Below are 15,832 nucleotides of genomic sequence, written 5' to 3'. Positions count from 1 at the left end.
CTGTACCCGCGCCCGCGACCTTTAGCTCCTGCAACACACGCACGCATGCCGCTCCCCTGGAGCCTGTACCTCCCACGAACCCGCGATCCCCTTCCCCCTGCCCTGCCCCCAGACGATACCGCTTTACCTGCCTGCCTTCCGTGTAACATATGCGTACTCTGGGCCAGAGGCAGTGATGTGGCAGGACGGGTGAAGCGGTGGGGTCGCAGCTTGGCGGCAAAAGCAGGCGGTGGCCGCCACCAGCCGACTCAGCCAATACAAAGTAAGCGGTTCTGTGGAGCGCCCCGCTCGAGGGAACGCCACATGCCTAAACAGCGCAGCCTCGAGTGCAGGGGTGCAGCCAGCTGGTGCTGGCAGCGGCGGCAGCGCAGCACAGCACGGCCCAGCAGATGCATGCCCCACCCTCCCTCGGCGCCCCTCCCGATGATCCGCATCGCCATGGATGGCCTTTTGGCGCGCACAGCGGTCCAAGCGCACCTCATCGGCTGCAGGTGAGCTCCCATGCCTGGCCAGCAATTGCCCCCGCAGCGCCCAGCGCCGTTGGATGCACACCACCAGGCCATGGTAATTGCCAATTGCGCGCCGTCGCGCGCCTGGTGCAGGGTCGCGGCCTGGCGGCCCCACCGCCGCCGCCGCCCTGCCGCCGCGCCGCCGTCGCGGCTGTGCTGCCGCGCGGCGCACGCGGCCCGCGAGCAGCTGACCCTGGTGGCCGCCCGGCTCAGCACGGTGCGCTGCCGTGAGCTGCTGGCGGCCACGGTCTCGGAGCTCATCAAGGCGGCGCTTGTGGGCAGCGCCGCGGCGGCAGCAGCCACCGCGCCTGCCGCCGACACCCCACCAGCCCCTGCCAGCAGCAGCAGCAGCAGCGCAGCCAAGGCCACCCCGGAGGCGCTGCTAGAGGCTCTGCACGCCACGGTGCAGGCCTCTCTGCAGGATGCGGCCCACCAGATTGCGCCGGAGCACCAGGAGGCGTGGGGGGAGGCTCAGTGGGAAGTGTTCCAAGAGGCGCACTCGTCGGTGCACCGCCTGCTGCTGGGACTGCACAGCCAGGCGGCGGACGCAGGCAGCGGCGGCGGCGCGCTGCAGGTGCTTCCCGCCGCTGCCGCCGCCCTTGTTTGCCACCCGTGTTTGCCTGTTTGGATTTCATTGTGTGTCACCGGAACAGTCGAAGCGCTGCGTGTTCGAGGGCTCCCAGAGCGCCCAGCATTCATGTGCCGGCTCAGCTCCTTCCTCCGACCCGCTCCACCCACCTCCCCGCCCCGCCCCGCCCACGGCGCAGGTGGCTCGCTGCCTGGAGCACGGCTTGCTGGTGCCGCGGGACGGCGCCGCCGCCTTTCGGCAGTACCGCGCCGCCGCCGCGCTGAGCAGCGCCGAGGGCAGCCTGCGCTGCGGCATCCACTTCTTCGAGGGTACCGCCCCGGGAGGTGAGGGTACCGCCGCTGCTGCTGGCCGCGCCTGCCGCCCCCTGGGGGCTGAGCAGCCCTGGCCTGTGCCGTATGTGCGCCTGGGGCCTGCGCGGCCCTCGCCGGCCCCCCGCGCTCCACGCCGTGCCAGGCTGCGCTGTGTGGAGATGGGCCGGGCCGAGGCGCGGCGGGCGCCGCCACATGCACCGGTGCAGCCTCACGGTCCCTGCCTGCGAAGCTTGCGGGTGTGCTTTGCACGCTGCCCGCGTGCCGTGCCGTGCCGCCACCTCATGCGCCGCATGCGCCTGGCTGCTGGTGCAGGGCGGGATGGGGCACAGGCATACGACTGCCTCTCCCAGGCTCTGGATCTAGCTGAGGCCGAGCTGGCCGCGGCCGCCACCGGCGCCCCCGGCACCAGCCAGCCAGCCAGCGGCGGCGCCGGCGGCGGCGGCACCGGCGCCGCTGCGGGGGCAGATCGAGAGGAGGGGGAGGGGCAGGGAGGGCTGCTGCCGCCGCTGGCCGCCCCGCCAGCCGAGCTTGCCGTGGAGGGCGACCTGCCGCTGCCGCTGACGGCGGCAGGGGTGCGCTTCAGCGCGCTGACGTGGATGGGCAGGTGGGCGGGCGGCACGGCGCCTGCCGGCGGTGGTGCCGGCGTGGCGTGCGGGGGCAAGCGCTGTGGTGTGGTGTGGAGGGTTGGCATATGGCTAGGGCATAGGGCCAGGGCATGCATATGCTTGGGCTGTCGGATTGCCAGCATCATTGCGGCGTGCCAACCGCCGCCGCGTGCCGCCCCTCTCCTGCCCCTCGCCTGCCCGCCCGCGCGCCGGCAGGTGCTACCTGGAGGGCGCGGGCGTGCCGCGCAGCGCAGCGCAGGCGGCCGACTGCTTCCGGGCCGCGGGCAACGAGACGGAGCTGCGGGAGCTTGCGGCGCTCAAGCGTATGTTTGAGGAGGTGGAGGTGCCCGCCTAGGGTGCATCTAGGGGCTGTGAAACGCTCCGCCTAGGGTTTAGGGCGTGGGTGGCTGTAAAACGCTCCGCCTAGGGTTTAACACCGCCAGCGCTTGAATACCAGTATATCCAGATTCCAAGTTTCAGGTGGCGAGTAGAATCAGGGGGAACAATGCAAACCCAGGGAAGGGACATGTGGGCATGCTGTGTCGGTTAGGCTCGGCAGGCCCAAGGCACGCTCGGCACGCTCGGCGAGGCAACACAGGTCAGCGGGCGGCGGGACTCGTTCCTGCGCTGCATCGGCGTCACATGCCGCCGCCGCCGCCGCCGCCGCCCTGCAGCGCGGCCGCCGCCGTGCGCTGCCGCTCCAGCCACTCTTCCTGGCGGCGCTTGAGCTGGCGCAGGTGCGCCATGCGCTCGCCTTCCGTCATGGCCGCAAAGGGCGGCGTCGGCGGGCGGCCCATGCCCCCGCCCGCCTGCCCCAGCGCGGCATGCAGCATGCCCGCCGACCCGAGGTCCGACACAGCCACCATGGGAGGGGAGGGCTGGCGGGCCAGGCTGAGATGCGCCTGCGCCTGCTGCTGCTGGCCGTGGTGGTACTGCTGGTACTGATTGTACTGCTGGTACTGCTGCGGCAGCAGGCCGTCGCCCGGGTGCATGAACGCCAGCTGGCCACCGCCCGGCACCCCTCCCGCCTGATACTGGCCGTGGAGCGGCGGCGGGCCGTGCAGGAACGGCGGCTGCGGGCCGGACCCCAACTCCTGCTGCTGGTACTGCTGTGGGTACTGCTGCTGGTACTGCTGTTGGTACTGCTGGTCCTGCAGCAAGCCGACCGAGGGCACTCGGCGGAAGCTGTCCAGCCCAGCCAGCTCCAGCAGCGGCGGCGAACTCTGCAGCTGGCGGGCCCCGGGCTGCTGCAGCGGGTCGCCGCCGCCGTCCGGCGCGGCACCAGGCATGCTGGGCGGCAACAGCAGCCCGCCGCCGCCGCCGCCGCCGCCGTGGTGCTGCTGCAGCACCTCGCCCAGGCTGCCCGGCTGCGGCGGAGCGGCGGCAAAGCCGTCGCCGGGCCAGCCGCCGTACGCCAGCCCCAGCGGCACGGCCGCCGCCTGCCCCACCTGCTGCTGCTGCTGCTGCTGCTGCTGTTCCTGCTGCTGCTGCTGCTGCTGTTGCATGTGAAGTCCCGACAGCGGGCCCGCGCCGCCTGCAGGCGCCGCCTGCTGCTGCTGCTGCTGCTGCGCCTGCGCCTGCGCCTGCGCCTGCTGCAGGGCCTTCAGCTGGTCGCGCACCTTGCGCATGCGGGCGCGCAGTACAAAGGTGCGTACCTCGGCCGGCTGCGCCGCCAGCTTCTCCTTCTGCTCCGGGGTCATGGAGGAGTAGGCGTGGGTGAGCAGCCACATGTCCTGCTTGGTACCGGGCTCGGCAGGCATGGGTGGCATGCCCTGCCCCGCGCCCTCCGCCTGCCCGCCGGCCTCGCCCGACGCCGGTGGCGCCAGCACCACGCTGCCGCCCGTCAGCAGCCCGCCCATGCTGCCTTGCAGCCCCTGCACCAGCAGCGACGGCTGCTCGTGGTGCGGCTGGAAGGACGGCAGCGCCCCGACAGAGCCCTGCGCCTGCTGCTGCCCCGCCTGCTGCGACGGCTGCAGCAGGCCAGCCGTGGCAACGCTGCCCAGCAGCGATCCTGAGGGCAGCAGTGGGCCCAACCCGAGCAGCCCGCTGCTGTCCTGCCGCTGCTGCCAGAACGGCGACGGGCGGGCCAGCGCGGCGCCCGCGCCGCTGCTGCCTGCAGCCCCGCTCACAGGCTGCTGCGGCTGCGGCTGCTGAGGATCCTGCTGCGGCGGCGGCGCCTCCTCCACGCCTTGCTCCGGCTTGATGCCATCGCTGCCGCCCGGCGGTGCCGCTGCCGCCGTCTCCTGCCCGTGCGCCTGCAGCCTCTGCCGCAGCCGCTGCGCCATGCCCGGAGGCATCAGCACCTGCAGAGTGCGCATCAGGGGAGCGGCCAGGCTTGGCACGACGGCGCCGCCGGCAAGGAGCATGGGGTTGGAACCGCTGAGCGGCTGGCCGCGGCTGCGCAGCACCACCAGTCTCCCCCTCCCACCCACAACCGCACCCACCTTTGGCGGCAGCAGCGAGGCCGCCTCGAGCAGGCAGCGCTGCGCCTCCTCCAGCCCTCGCCGCTCCTCGGCGGAGGGTGGTGCGCAGCCGCCGCGCTGGCGGCGCAGCATCAGGTGGCCTGCAGGGGCGGCGGAGGGCTCGCATCGGGCTTGCAGCACTTGTGGGCAGGCGCTGCAAGGGCAGGGCGCAGCCACGGGCCCGCCCACAGCCCCCGCTTCACCGTTGAGCTTGAAAATGGCTACCGCATTCTGCTCCAGCAGCTGTTGAGCCGTGACCAGGTCGACATGTGATGGCCCCTGGCCGTCTCCCGCTGCCTGCAGCTCGACGGCCGATGGGGCGGTGCCATCACCCTGCAATTCCATGCCCCACCCTGCTGAGACACGGCTGAGGTCGTGCAATGCCAACCTGATGCGGCGCAGGTGTCCAGGTTGCAGCTTGCGGGGTGGCACCGCAGCAGGCCATAGCAAGTCTGCGAATGAAAAGCCTGTGCGGCATTCACGACCGCTGATTCGTCAGCGTTGGAGGCTGCGCTTGTACAAGGTCGCCGCTGCTCGATCACGCCCCATCGCCCGCACACAACGCCGCACAGCCCTCTAGCCGCCTGCTTGCGATGCGGGAGTGACAGAGAGTCGGCCAGGGACCGCCGATGGCGGAGCAGCAGGCCGCCGTGTGCACGCAGGTGAGCCAAGGGGTCGGCCGCAGCAGGCCGTCGCTCGCGGCAACCGGCAGAGCCACTCAGCCTCCTGCCCTGCCCCAATTCCGTCTCCCACCCTGCTCATGCAGGTGCACCCGCCCACCGCGGTCACGCACTGCACCGCCGCCTGGCTGACGCACGCGCAGCGGCAGCAGGGCAGCGGCAGCGCCGACGGCGATGATGGCGGCGGCAGCGGAGACCCGCTCCCAGACCTGGTGGTTGTGCGCAGCACCCAGCTGGAGCTCTACTCTGTGCGAGGCAGCGAGGCAGGCGGCCCTGCCACCACCCACACGGCCCAGAGCCTGGACCAGCTGGCCAGCTGCCGGCTGTTTGGCGTGGCGGAGAGCGTGGCGGTGCTGCGGGGGCGGGCGCCGGGCCAGCGCGACGTGCTGCTGCTGACCTTCAGGTGTGCGCCTGTCAGTACCTGCAGTACCATAACACCGTGCATGTAGTACCATATCACAGGGCTGGGCGCCGCCAGACCTTGTCCATCAGAAACAAACCGAGGGAGTGCCTGCACACACTCAAAACTGTTGCTCGCCCGGCCAGTCCCTGCCGCTGCGCGCCTGCTCGGGCAGGCCTGCGCCTTGCTGCAGCCGCCGCAAACGCCGCCCGTGCCGCCGCGCCGCCGCAGGGACGCCAAGCTGTCGGTACTGCATTGGGATGCGGGGCGGCACGAGCTGGCGCCCAGCAGCCTGCACTACTTTGAGGGAGACGCCTCCCTCAAGCTGGGCCGCACCGTGTTCCCCTACCCGCCACTTGCGGTGACAGGTGCGTGTGGTGTGCGTGTGCATGTATGTGGTATGTGTGCGGTGTGTGTGTGTGTGGTGTGTGTGGTGTGTGCGCGAGTGCTCTCTGTGCCCCCCCTTCCCCCCCCCCCCGGGCTGTCCCTGTGGCGGCCAGGGCAGCAGCGGGGAGCGGCAGCCCCCACCGCAGCAGTGGTTATCCGCGCAGGGAGGCATGCCAGGGCGTGTGCATGAATTGGCACCAGGCCACGACGAGCGGCCTCCCCTTGCCCATGCCCGTGCAGACCCGCTGGGGCGGTGTGGAGCTGTCATCATATTCAGACACCAGCTGGCGGTGCTGCCGGCAGTAGACTCAGAGCTCTTTGGCCTGGGCCTGTCGGCCGCCGAGGAGGACGAGGAGGAGGCGGCGGCGACGGCGGCGCTGGGCCTGGCGCCGCCAGACGGCGGCGGCGCGGCGGACGGGGAGGCCGGCGCGCCGCGGGGCGGCGCCGCGGCGGCCGCCGCGGGGCTGCCGGCGGCGGCGGCGGCGGTGGGCAACAGTTACGTCGACAACTTGGGCAAGGCCGGGATCAAAGAGGTGCGCTGCCACTCTCTCCCTGGCGCCTCCCGCCTCACGCCCTGCTCCCACCCGCCTCCCGCCTTGCGCCCGCCTCTCCCTCCCCGACTCTCTTCCAAACACCGTCCCTAATCCTTCCCCTGCGCTCCTCACCTCCCCTGCTGTCCTCCCTCCCCCCCTGCATTCCTCACCTCCCCTCCGCAGGTGCGCGACGCCTGCTTCCTGCACGGCTACAGCGAGCCCGTGCTCATGGTGCTGCACGAGGCGGAGCCCACCTGGGCGGGCAACCTGCGGCAGAAGGTGGGGCGGGAGGGTGGCGCGCGGGGCGGGGGGGCAGGAGGCAGTGTGGCGTGTTGTGGATGGGTGGGTGTGGGAGGCACGGGCCTCGCCGCGCAGGCGATTGTGGCCCCGCGGCAGCCGCACCGGCATTGCTTGGCCGGCGGCAGGCAACACAAGCCGGCCGCAGCCGGCCGCAGCCGCGGCGCCACGGCGTTGCTCCCCTCTGCATGCGCGCGCTCACACAGCACTCCCAAAAACCACCACCACCACCACCCGCTGTGCCACCGCCGCCCATGATGGCGGCTGCCCCTTCTGCAGAAGGACACGTGTGTGCTGACAGCCCTCTCCCTCAACCTCACCCGCAAGCACCACCCCAAGATCTGGGGGGCGCAGGAGCTGCCCTCAGGTGGGGGGGCCAGCACGAAGCTGCCTGTACCGGGCGCCGCGGCAAGGCGGTGCAAGGCCGCCTGGTGGCCGCGGCAGCCTTTGCTTGCTCAGGCTTGGGACTAGATGTTGCCGCCAGGGGTGCCTGGCTGGTGGCGGGCACGGCTGCCCCTCCAACATCCTCGCCGCCGCCGCACCCGAGCTGCTGCTGTACTGCTGTACTGCTGCACCGTGCACGTACCGCAGACGCGTACCGCCTGTCCGCTGCGCCCTGCGGCGGCGTGCTGGTGCTGTGCCAGCACCTGGTGCTGCACTACCGCCAGGTAGGGTGGCAGTACCGTACCGCCTGCCATGCTGTCCCTTTGCTGTGACAAAACCATTCCAGCAACCCTTATCCATTCGTGTCTGCCAGCCCTGCCCACCTGCCCGTCCTAAACCGCCTCCCTCCCACCACCCCCACGCCTGCCCCCACGCCCCCCCATGCCTGCAGGGCCAGCAGTCTGGTGTTGTGCTGCACCCCAGCGCGCTGCCGCCCGCCGCGGCGCCGCCGCCGCTCCTGTTTGATCCACAGGCCATGGCGGAGGCCGGGGGGCCGGGCCCCGCGTCGGCGGCCTACGCCCGCCAGCATGCCGTGGATGTTCACCCGGTGAGAGGAGGCCTGCAAAGCTGCTGGCTGCGCCATGCCTGGTTGGTTCCACGCCGTGCCCTGCCCGCTGTGGGCTCCGCCGCCGGGTGGGCTGCCGTCACAGGTGCCTCGCCGGCGTGGATGGCAACGCCGCCGACCTGCCGAGCCCGGCGTGTGGGCTGCCGGCACACATGCGCTGGTTCCGGCTCTGATGGCGTCGCTGCCGGCCTGTGCCCCCCCCTGCTGCGCTCCCGGCTGTCGCCTGCAGGAGACGGTACCGGCGGCGGTACGGTTCTGCGATGCCAGCCAGGCAGCTGCCCTGAAGGTGACCGCTGACGGCGCCTCGGTGTGCTGGCTGTCCCCGGAATCGGCGCTGCTCTGCCTGCGCAGCGGGCAGCTGCTGCAGCTGGCGCTGCTGCCGCAGCAGGCGGGGGGCAGCGCTCGGCACTTGGCGGTGGCGCGCGCCGGCGCCGCGCCGCACCCCAGCTGCTGCTGCAGCCTGTCGGGGGCGCACCGCGCCCCACACATGCCCGGCTCGGCCGCCGCGGCGGCGGCGGGGCAGGCGCCGCAGCCCGCCCTGGTGTTCCTGGGATCGGCAGCGGGAGACTCGCTGCTCGTACGCGCCACGCCGGCAGCCGCAGCCGGCACCAAGCGGCCGGCCGAGGCGGCCACAGGGGCGGCGGGCGAGGAGGATGGTACCGCCGATGAGCCGGCTTCCAAGCGGCTGCGCCTGGAGGGCATCGAGGTGGGCAGCGCGGCGGCGGCCGTAGAGGCCACCGCCGCCGCTGCTGCTGCAGCCCAGGGCGCGGCTGCCGCCGCGGCCGAGGCGCGTGCGGCGGCAGGTGGCGGCCCAGCGGGCAGCGATTCGGAAGACGAGGAGGCACTTATCTACGGCACGGCGCTCTACTCCTCGGCCGCCGGGGTGGCCCCCGCGGCGGCAGCGGCGGTACCGACGCCTTCCTGGCAGCTGCAGCGGTACCAGCTCAAGGTCCTGGACAGCCTGGCCAACATAGGACCGCTGCGGGACTTTGCTGTGGCAGAGCCAGCTGCTGGCGCCGGCGGCGAGGCCGTCCCTCCCGCGCTGGTAGGGTGCAGCGGGGAGGGCAAGGGCGGCACGCTGACGGTACTGCGGCGCAGCGTGGTACCGGACGTCATCACCGAGGTGCCGCTGCCAGGCAAGCAGGGCGCACGCCTGGGCGCGGGGGGACCCCATGCTTGCCTGCCCGCCTCATCCATGCACACACCAGACTGTTTCTAACAGTGCGCAGATCCATTATCCATATGCACGCCTGCTCTGCAACTTCCGGCCTTGTTCGCTGCCGCTGCGCGCGACTGCGTGGTAGCTGCATCGTCCATGCAGTGACAGCCCCCGCCCTTGCCTGCCCGCAGGCCTGCTGGCCGCGTGGGCGGTGCAGCACCGCGGCGCTGCCTCTGCCAGCGGTGGTGGCAGCGGGCAGGCGGCTGGGGAGGCGGCCGGGCAGGAGGGGGGGCACCATGCCTACCTGCTGCTCTCCTTCCAAGGCGCTACCAAGGTGCTGGCCACTGGGGAGGAGCTGCGGGAAGTGACAGAGAGGTAGGCGGCAGGGGCTGCGCGGCCTGGGGCCGGGCCAAAGCTGCTTTGGCATGGCGCCGGCCGTGCCGGCGGCGGTGGCCGCAGAGCGGTGCTGGCGCCAGGCTGCCCCACCCTCGCGCCCCTGCGCCGTGCTCCTCCCCGCGCCCATGCCCCCGCCACCTGCGCTCCCTCCCGCGCCCCCGCAGCGTGGAGTTTGCTGTGGACACCCCCACCCTGGCCGCCGGCAGCGTGTGCTGCGGCCGCCGCATCGCGCAGGCCTTCCCTCAAGGCCTCCGCCTGCTGGGTGCGCTGCCTGCGCCTGCTGGGTTGGCTGCACCCGCCGCCATCTGCCTGCCCGCCGGCCGGCCGGCTGCAGAAGCTCTGTGCTTGTTGCCGGCTCCTGTTGCTGGCGCCGCTGTTGGGGCCCTCCAGGTGGCCGCCAGCTGTGCCCTGTGGCCAGACCCACACACCCCACACCACCCACACCTCACTCCAACCACTCGCCCACCCCGCACACCGAACACGCTCCCCTCGTCTTCTCACCTGCGCTGCTGCCGCAGATGGCGAGGAGTCGGTGCAAGATGTGTGGGCCTCGGAGCTAGCCGCCCCTGCGGCGGCAGCTGCTGCAGGAGGCGCACCCGGCGGCGGCGCCATTGTGTCCGCTGACATGTGCGACCCCTATGTACTGCTGTATTTGGCAGACGGTACCGCCAGGTTCCTCACAGCCGACCCCGTCGCCTGCCGCCTGTCGGCGGCTTCCGCCGCCGGCGCCGGCCCCGAGGCGGCCGCAGCAGCGGAGGCGGCCGAAGCAGCGCTCCGCCCGGTGGCGGCTGAGGAGAGGATCACAGCTTGCTCCCTGTTTGCAGACAGCTGCGGCTGGCTGGCGGCTCGCCTGCCGCAGACTCAGCAGCAGACTCAGCAGCAGCAGCAGCAGCAGGGGCAGCAGGACGGTGGTACCACGGCCCAGGCTGCTGCCAGCGGCGGCGGCTGTGGCGCTGTGTATGCTGTGGTCTGTCGTGCCAGCGGGGCGTGCCAGCTGTACGCGCTGCCAGCCTGGCAGCCGGTCTTCAGCAGCAGCACCAGCCTGGCAGGCGGCCCCGCCCTGCTGACCGGCAGCGGCGGCGCCGGCGGCGTGGCAGCAGCGGCAGCAGCAGCGGCAGCGGCAGCAGCGGCAGCAGGGGTGGAGGATGAGATGGATGGACCGGGTGAGGTGGTGGAGGTGCGCCTCGTCAGCTTTGGGCCGGCGGCTGCCGGCAGGCGGGACGCCGCCGCCGCGCGGGCCAGCCCCGCCCCAGCCTGCGAGCCCCCGCTGCTGCTGGCGCTCACAGCCGACCACCAGCTGCTGGCCTACCAAGCCTTCTCCGCATCGCCAGGCAGCGGCGGCACGCGTGGCAGCAGCGGCAGCGGCACCCCGCGCTTCCGACGCCTGCGCCTGGACCTGCCGCCGCTGCTGCCGCCGGCGGGCGGCCCGCAGCTCCGCCTGCGGCGCCTGCACTGCTTCGAGGGCCTGGGCGAGGAGGCGCCTTACAGCGGCGTGTTTGTGGCGGGTGGGCAGCGCCGCCTGGCTGCCTGCCGCTCTGCTGCGCTCTGGCCGCCTGCCTGCCGTGTGGTGCTTGCAGTCCCTCCATGATGCGCCCCGCCTTCCTGCCTCCTCGACCAACCATGGCTGCCGCCCACGGTGCCTGCCCACCCTTGCCCGCCGCTACAGGCCAGCATCCCCACTGGCTGGTGGCCAGCCGCGGCGGCCTGCTGCCACACCCCCACTTCTTGCCGCAGCCCGCGGGGCCGGGGGCGGCCGCGGTTGGGGCGGCAGGCTTCACCCCTTTCCATAATGTTAACTGCCCCCACGGCTTCATCGTCGCCACAAGTGAGTGTGGTGTACCTGCCGCTTCACGCGGGCGGCAGCTGTCTCGGCCTGCGGGCCGCCCCCGCAGGGCGGGCTCACACGTGCCGAGCTGCCGCCTGCTTAGGCCGCACGGCCTTGGCTGCTGTGCATGCGCCGTTCCAGGGATGCTGTTCCAGAGATGCCCACGCACGCTGCGCTCGACTCTATGCCTGTACCGCAGGCGGCGCCCGCAGCGGCATCCAGATCTCGCAGCTGCCGCCGCGCACGCGGCTGGACGCGCCCTGGCCTCGACAGGTCGGCGCTGGGCCCGCCCAGGACCGGCCCTGCCAGCTGTGCTGGGAGAGACCTGCCGCTGCCGCCGCTGCAGCCGTTGCTGCTGCCACCGGTGCTGCTGGCTGCGGCGTCAGCGCCTTGTGGCATGCTCCCCTCTCCAACCTACCCCCACCCCCCCTCCCCAACCCTCCCTTCCTCGCAGCGCGTATCAATCAAGGGCACCCCCCTCAAGGTGGCGCACTACGCAGAGGCAGATATGTTTGCGGTGCTGAGCAGCCGGCAGGTGGGCGCCCCGCAAGGGGGGCGCGGCGCCGCCGGAGCCACCCTCCTGCCTCCCTTCGTGCGGCGCATCCGGTGGTGGTGTCGCCGCATCCCTCCCGCCTTGCTTTGTTGTGTTGCATTTCCACCCCTGACAAGGCTTCACCGGGGTTTTCCTCACAGCAGCAAGCATCTCGCCTGCAACCCCCCCCCACCCCGGCATCTCCCGTCTTCCTTTCTTCTCCCAAGCTTCGGCCACGCGGGCTCGGTTTTCCCAACCAGCACCCTGTTCCCCCCCCCCAGGTGCCTTTTTCCCTTTTTCTTCTTAAGAAGAGGAACCCGGGGAGGCCGCCACCTTCAAACACTTATTCCTGGGTTGAGGGGCGGGCCAGGGGCCGGGGCGTGATGGAGGGGCACGAAGTGAGGTGGGTGTGGCCCGGCGGCGGCTGGCAGGGGGTGGGGCGGCACCAGCGCCGGCCGGGCGAGCGGGCGCTGTCTGGTGAGAAGGGCAGCAGGATGGGTGTGTGTGTGTATGCGTGAGTGTGCGCGTGTGTGTGCGCCCGTGTGCTGTGTGTGTGTGTGTGTGTGTGCGTGTGTGTGGTGTGTTGGTGTGTGTGCGTGTGTGTGTTTACATCCCTGCCTGCCATGGCTGCCCACTGCCGATGCTCCCAAACCGAGCGCCCGTCTGCTGCCCCCCGCCCCCACACCGACACCCCGCAGTGGGCGCTGTGCGCCTCAAGGACCACGCCACCGGCGCCACGGTACCGCTGCTAGCGGTCGGCGCGGCGCTGCCGGCGGGTGCGGATGGCACCCTCGGGGAGCATGCCTCTGCCCGCCAGCAGCCTTTGCCTGCCAGCAGCCTGCTGCCTTGCCCAGTTCCTATGCACACACTGTGTGCTCGCTCACGCCTCTGCCCTGATGGCTGCCGCCCAGCACTCCTCCTCGTCCCTGCCCCCTAATCCTGCCTCCACCACCCGCTTGCAAGCCCGCAGGCGAGGACTACCCCTGCGGCGGCCGGCTGCTGCTGTTCGAAGTGACCCGCGGCGACGGGGGCGGCGGCGGCGGCGGGCAGTGGGCCGGCCGCCTCATCTATACCCGGTGTGTATTGCGTGTGTACTGCGTGTGCACTGCGTGTGTACTGCGTGTGTACTGCGTGTTAGGGGGCGGGGAGGGGCTGCGCGGTCGTTCTGCCGCCTGGGAGGCCTCTGAGCCGTCCCGTGCGGTGCACCCACGTGCAACGCCGCACTGGCAAGCCGCCCTGCAGCCCAACCCTGCCGCCATCACTCACACAGAACACGCGCCACGCGCCTCACTTTCTTCCTGCCCACCCCCATGCTTCAACCAACCCTGCAGCGAGTTCAAGGGACCAGTGACGTCGGTGTCTGGGCTTGAGGGCTACCTTCTTCTGGCCAGTGGCAACCGCATAGAGACCTGCTCCCTCAGCAGGTAGGGCAGCATGAGGCGCCCAGGGGCCCCGCCTGAGCGCAGCCACAGGGTGACGCCCTGTTTGCCCGCCGCCGCCGGATCTCAGCACGCTGCTCGCGCTGCTTTTCGGCATCCGCCCACCCGCCAGCCAGCCTGCCCGCCTGCCTGCCTGCCTGCCTGCCTGCAGTACCACCATCACCAGTACCGCCGACGATGGTACCGTAGCTGCCACCACCACCTGGAAGGTCCAGCGCTCAGGTGCATACCGCACGTTCCCTCGCCACAACAGGCGTGCCCTCTGCGGTCGCCACAACAGGCGTGCCCGTTGCGGCTGGCACCTGCAAGCAACACAGCAACACGTTCGCCCGCTTGCACCCCACCCCGCACACCCCGCCACCACCACCACCGCCGCCACCACTGCCGCCGCCGCCGCCGCCACCATCTCACCACCCACGCGCCACACACCATGCTCCCACCATACTCCCACACACCATGCTGCCATGCTCCCATACACCATGCTCCTCCCACGTCCCTGCAGCCTTCTATGACGGCCCCGTGCTGCTGACCAGCCTGAACGTGGTGAAAAACTTCGTGCTGCTGGGCGACTGCCAGCACAGCGTGCAGTTCGTGCGGTACAAGGACGAGGTACGGGGGTGGTACCGAGTCGGGACTGCGGGCTGCGGTGTTGTGTTCAGCCGCCATGCGCTGGGGGGGGGGCAGGCAGGCGCCGGGCTGCAGCGGGTACCAAGCAGCCTGGCCGACCAGGCAGCAGGCGCCCAGCCAGAGCTCCGCAGCTGGTCGGCGCCTCGCCGTGCCTGGCAACGACGTGTGCTGCTTGCTGTACCGCCTGGCCGTACCGCAGGGTCGCCAGCTGTCGCTGCTGTCGAAAGACTTCAACCGCGCCGACACAGCGGCTACGCAGTTCCTCATCAATGGGTGGGCCTGGGGTGTGCCGTGTGTCTGTGTGGGCGTGTGTGCATGCTGCGCGTGCGCGCGTGTGTGCGCATGCCGCGTGTGTGTGTGCATGCCGCGTGTGTGCGTGTGGCACAGCAGCCGCCGGCTGGGATGCCGCCCAACGGTGGGAAGGAGCGCAGCGCTGCGCAGCCATCCACTGAGTGCCTGCTCGCCGCATATATGTACCTCATACGTACCGCATATGTACCGCGCATGTACCTCCCTTCTCCCTCTGCCCGCTCCCTCCCCTGCTGCAGCTCCTCGCTACACCTCGCCTCCTGCGACTCCGCCGGCACGCTGCGCCTGCTGAGCTACGCCCCCAGCCACCCCGCCAGCTGGAAAGGACAGCGCCTAGTGGCATGGTGCGCGCCCGGCTGCCCGGCTGCCGCCGCCGGGGCTGGCTCGCATGCGCCGCGGCTGGGCCCAGCATGGTGCCTGCCCGCGTGCCTGCTGGCTGCTGCCGACTGGCGGCTTTTGGGCCTTTCTTCCCGTACCGCTCCGCTCCTCTGCAGGGGCAGCTTCCACGTCGGGGAGGCAGCTTCCTGCATGCGGCGCCTGCGCCTGCACCCGTCCAGCCCTGAGGACCGTACCGTGCGGCAGGCGGTACTGCTGTCCTCCGCCGCGGGCAGCCTGCAGCTGCTGGCCCCGCTGGCGCTGCCCGCGGCGGCGGGGCTGGATGTGGCGGCCGGCCTGCCCGCGCTGCGCGCTCTGCAGCGGGAGCTGCTGCTGCTGCTGCCGCAGCCCGCGGGGCTCAACGCGGCGGCCTTCAGGTGTGGTGAGGGGCCTGCCGACAGGAAACCTGGTGCCTGCCTGCTGGGGAGGGGTGTCGAGGCTTGCCGCCAACGGTGGCTTCTGCAGCCGCTTCTGCAGCCTCCCTGACAGAGCCGGCTCCCCACGGCTCTGGCCCTCTCACCCGGTCCTGCCGTCGTACCTGCAGGAGGCGGTACGCCGCCATACCGCCGGGCATGCAGGGCGGCCGCTGCTTCACCCGGCAGCTGGCGCTGGAGGAGCAGGGGGTACTGGATGGCGACCTGCTGCAGCAGTACCAGCAGCTGCCACGGCAGCAGCAGCTGGGCGCGGCGGAGGCGGCGGGGTTGGCGCGGGCGCAGCTGCTGGAGCTCCTGCAGGGGCTGTGGCGCGCGGGCGGCACGCTGCTGTGAGGCGCTGCGCGGCGGCGCTGCGCGGCGTGCCTCAGGATGCAGCAGGCCCTGCCGGTGCCTCCCGCCCTCCCTGATCTGTTCGTGTTGACGTCAGGCCCTTTGTCCGGCCCGAGTGTGAGGAAGCACCCGGCGCCAGCCACCGCCGTCGTGGCGGCACAGCTGGCGGTGGCGGCGGAGGAGTGAGACAGGGCTTCTCCATGTATTGTGGCGCACCCTGCTACTCTGCAGCTCTTATCAGGACAGCTGTAAGCTGTCAGCGCTAGGGCTTACATCAGGGTCAGGTCAAGGCAGCAGATCAAAACCGGCGGGCAATGGGACCCAGGAAACAGATGGGCACTGCACCACAGCCCGCCAGCGAATGGGCTGGCGCGGGTGGCGGCAGGTGGACGGACAGATGGAAAAAAGGGGTGCAGAGCATGGGGGGAAGGGCTGTTCACTGGACGGTTTGGTTCAAAGTGGGCGTGCTGGCGCAGCCGGCATGCACACTTGTATAGGGGATCGGGGACAGATAGCTGGGCAGGCCAGCAGAGCGAACGGTTGCCTGGCAAGTTGTGAGGTGCTGGAAGGCGCATTGTTCTCAGAAGCTGCGCAAGCTGCAAAATGGGGCAGCTTGGCGCTGGC

At 71.5% G+C, this 15,832-nt stretch overlaps 3 protein-coding genes across 3 annotated transcripts in view; all 3 read left to right on the top strand.

The window, feature by feature from the left end:
* Positions 1-193, top strand: part of CHLNCDRAFT_145623 (hypothetical protein) — a gene marked incomplete at both ends in the record, with an annotated part of 2,859 nt that extends 2,666 nt beyond the window's left edge. The window contains one exon of the mRNA XM_005848133.1: positions 113-193. Within this exon, the coding sequence (XP_005848195.1) occupies positions 113-193 (81 nt within the window). The remainder of the gene's footprint in view (positions 1-112) is intronic.
* Positions 194-423: 230 nt separating this feature from the next.
* On the top strand, positions 424-2,369 carry CHLNCDRAFT_145622 (hypothetical protein; the record flags this gene model as incomplete). Its single annotated transcript, XM_005848132.1, has 5 exons — positions 424-491; positions 603-1,083; positions 1,277-1,421; positions 1,722-2,013; positions 2,231-2,369. The coding sequence occupies 5 exons, from the start codon at positions 424-426 to the stop codon at positions 2,367-2,369; spliced, it is 1,125 nt and encodes a 374-aa protein (XP_005848194.1).
* Positions 2,370-5,105: 2,736 nt separating this feature from the next.
* CHLNCDRAFT_145620 (hypothetical protein) lies at positions 5,106-15,211 on the top strand (the record flags this gene model as incomplete). The annotated part of the gene is made up of 25 exons (XM_005848131.1): positions 5,106-5,138; positions 5,243-5,559; positions 5,788-5,924; positions 6,184-6,476; positions 6,660-6,755; positions 7,053-7,140; positions 7,365-7,441; positions 7,609-7,764; positions 8,012-8,905; positions 9,159-9,316; positions 9,502-9,599; positions 9,856-10,842; positions 11,004-11,162; positions 11,362-11,435; positions 11,617-11,697; positions 12,054-12,171; positions 12,393-12,470; positions 12,665-12,770; positions 13,026-13,118; positions 13,285-13,355; positions 13,636-13,742; positions 13,960-14,033; positions 14,309-14,413; positions 14,564-14,821; positions 14,989-15,211. 25 exons carry the CDS (start codon positions 5,106-5,108, stop codon positions 15,209-15,211), a joined length of 4,881 nt encoding a protein of 1,626 aa, XP_005848193.1.
* Between the last annotated feature and the right edge of the window lie 621 nt (positions 15,212-15,832).

This window comes from Chlorella variabilis (assembly GCF_000147415.1).
Source record: "Chlorella variabilis unplaced genomic scaffold CHLNCscaffold_9, whole genome shotgun sequence".
In the NCBI taxonomy this organism is placed as follows: Eukaryota; Viridiplantae; Chlorophyta; class Trebouxiophyceae; order Chlorellales; family Chlorellaceae; genus Chlorella; species Chlorella variabilis.
The sequence above is the reverse complement of the archived record's forward strand: the minus strand, read 5'-3'. Positions and strand labels throughout refer to the sequence as shown.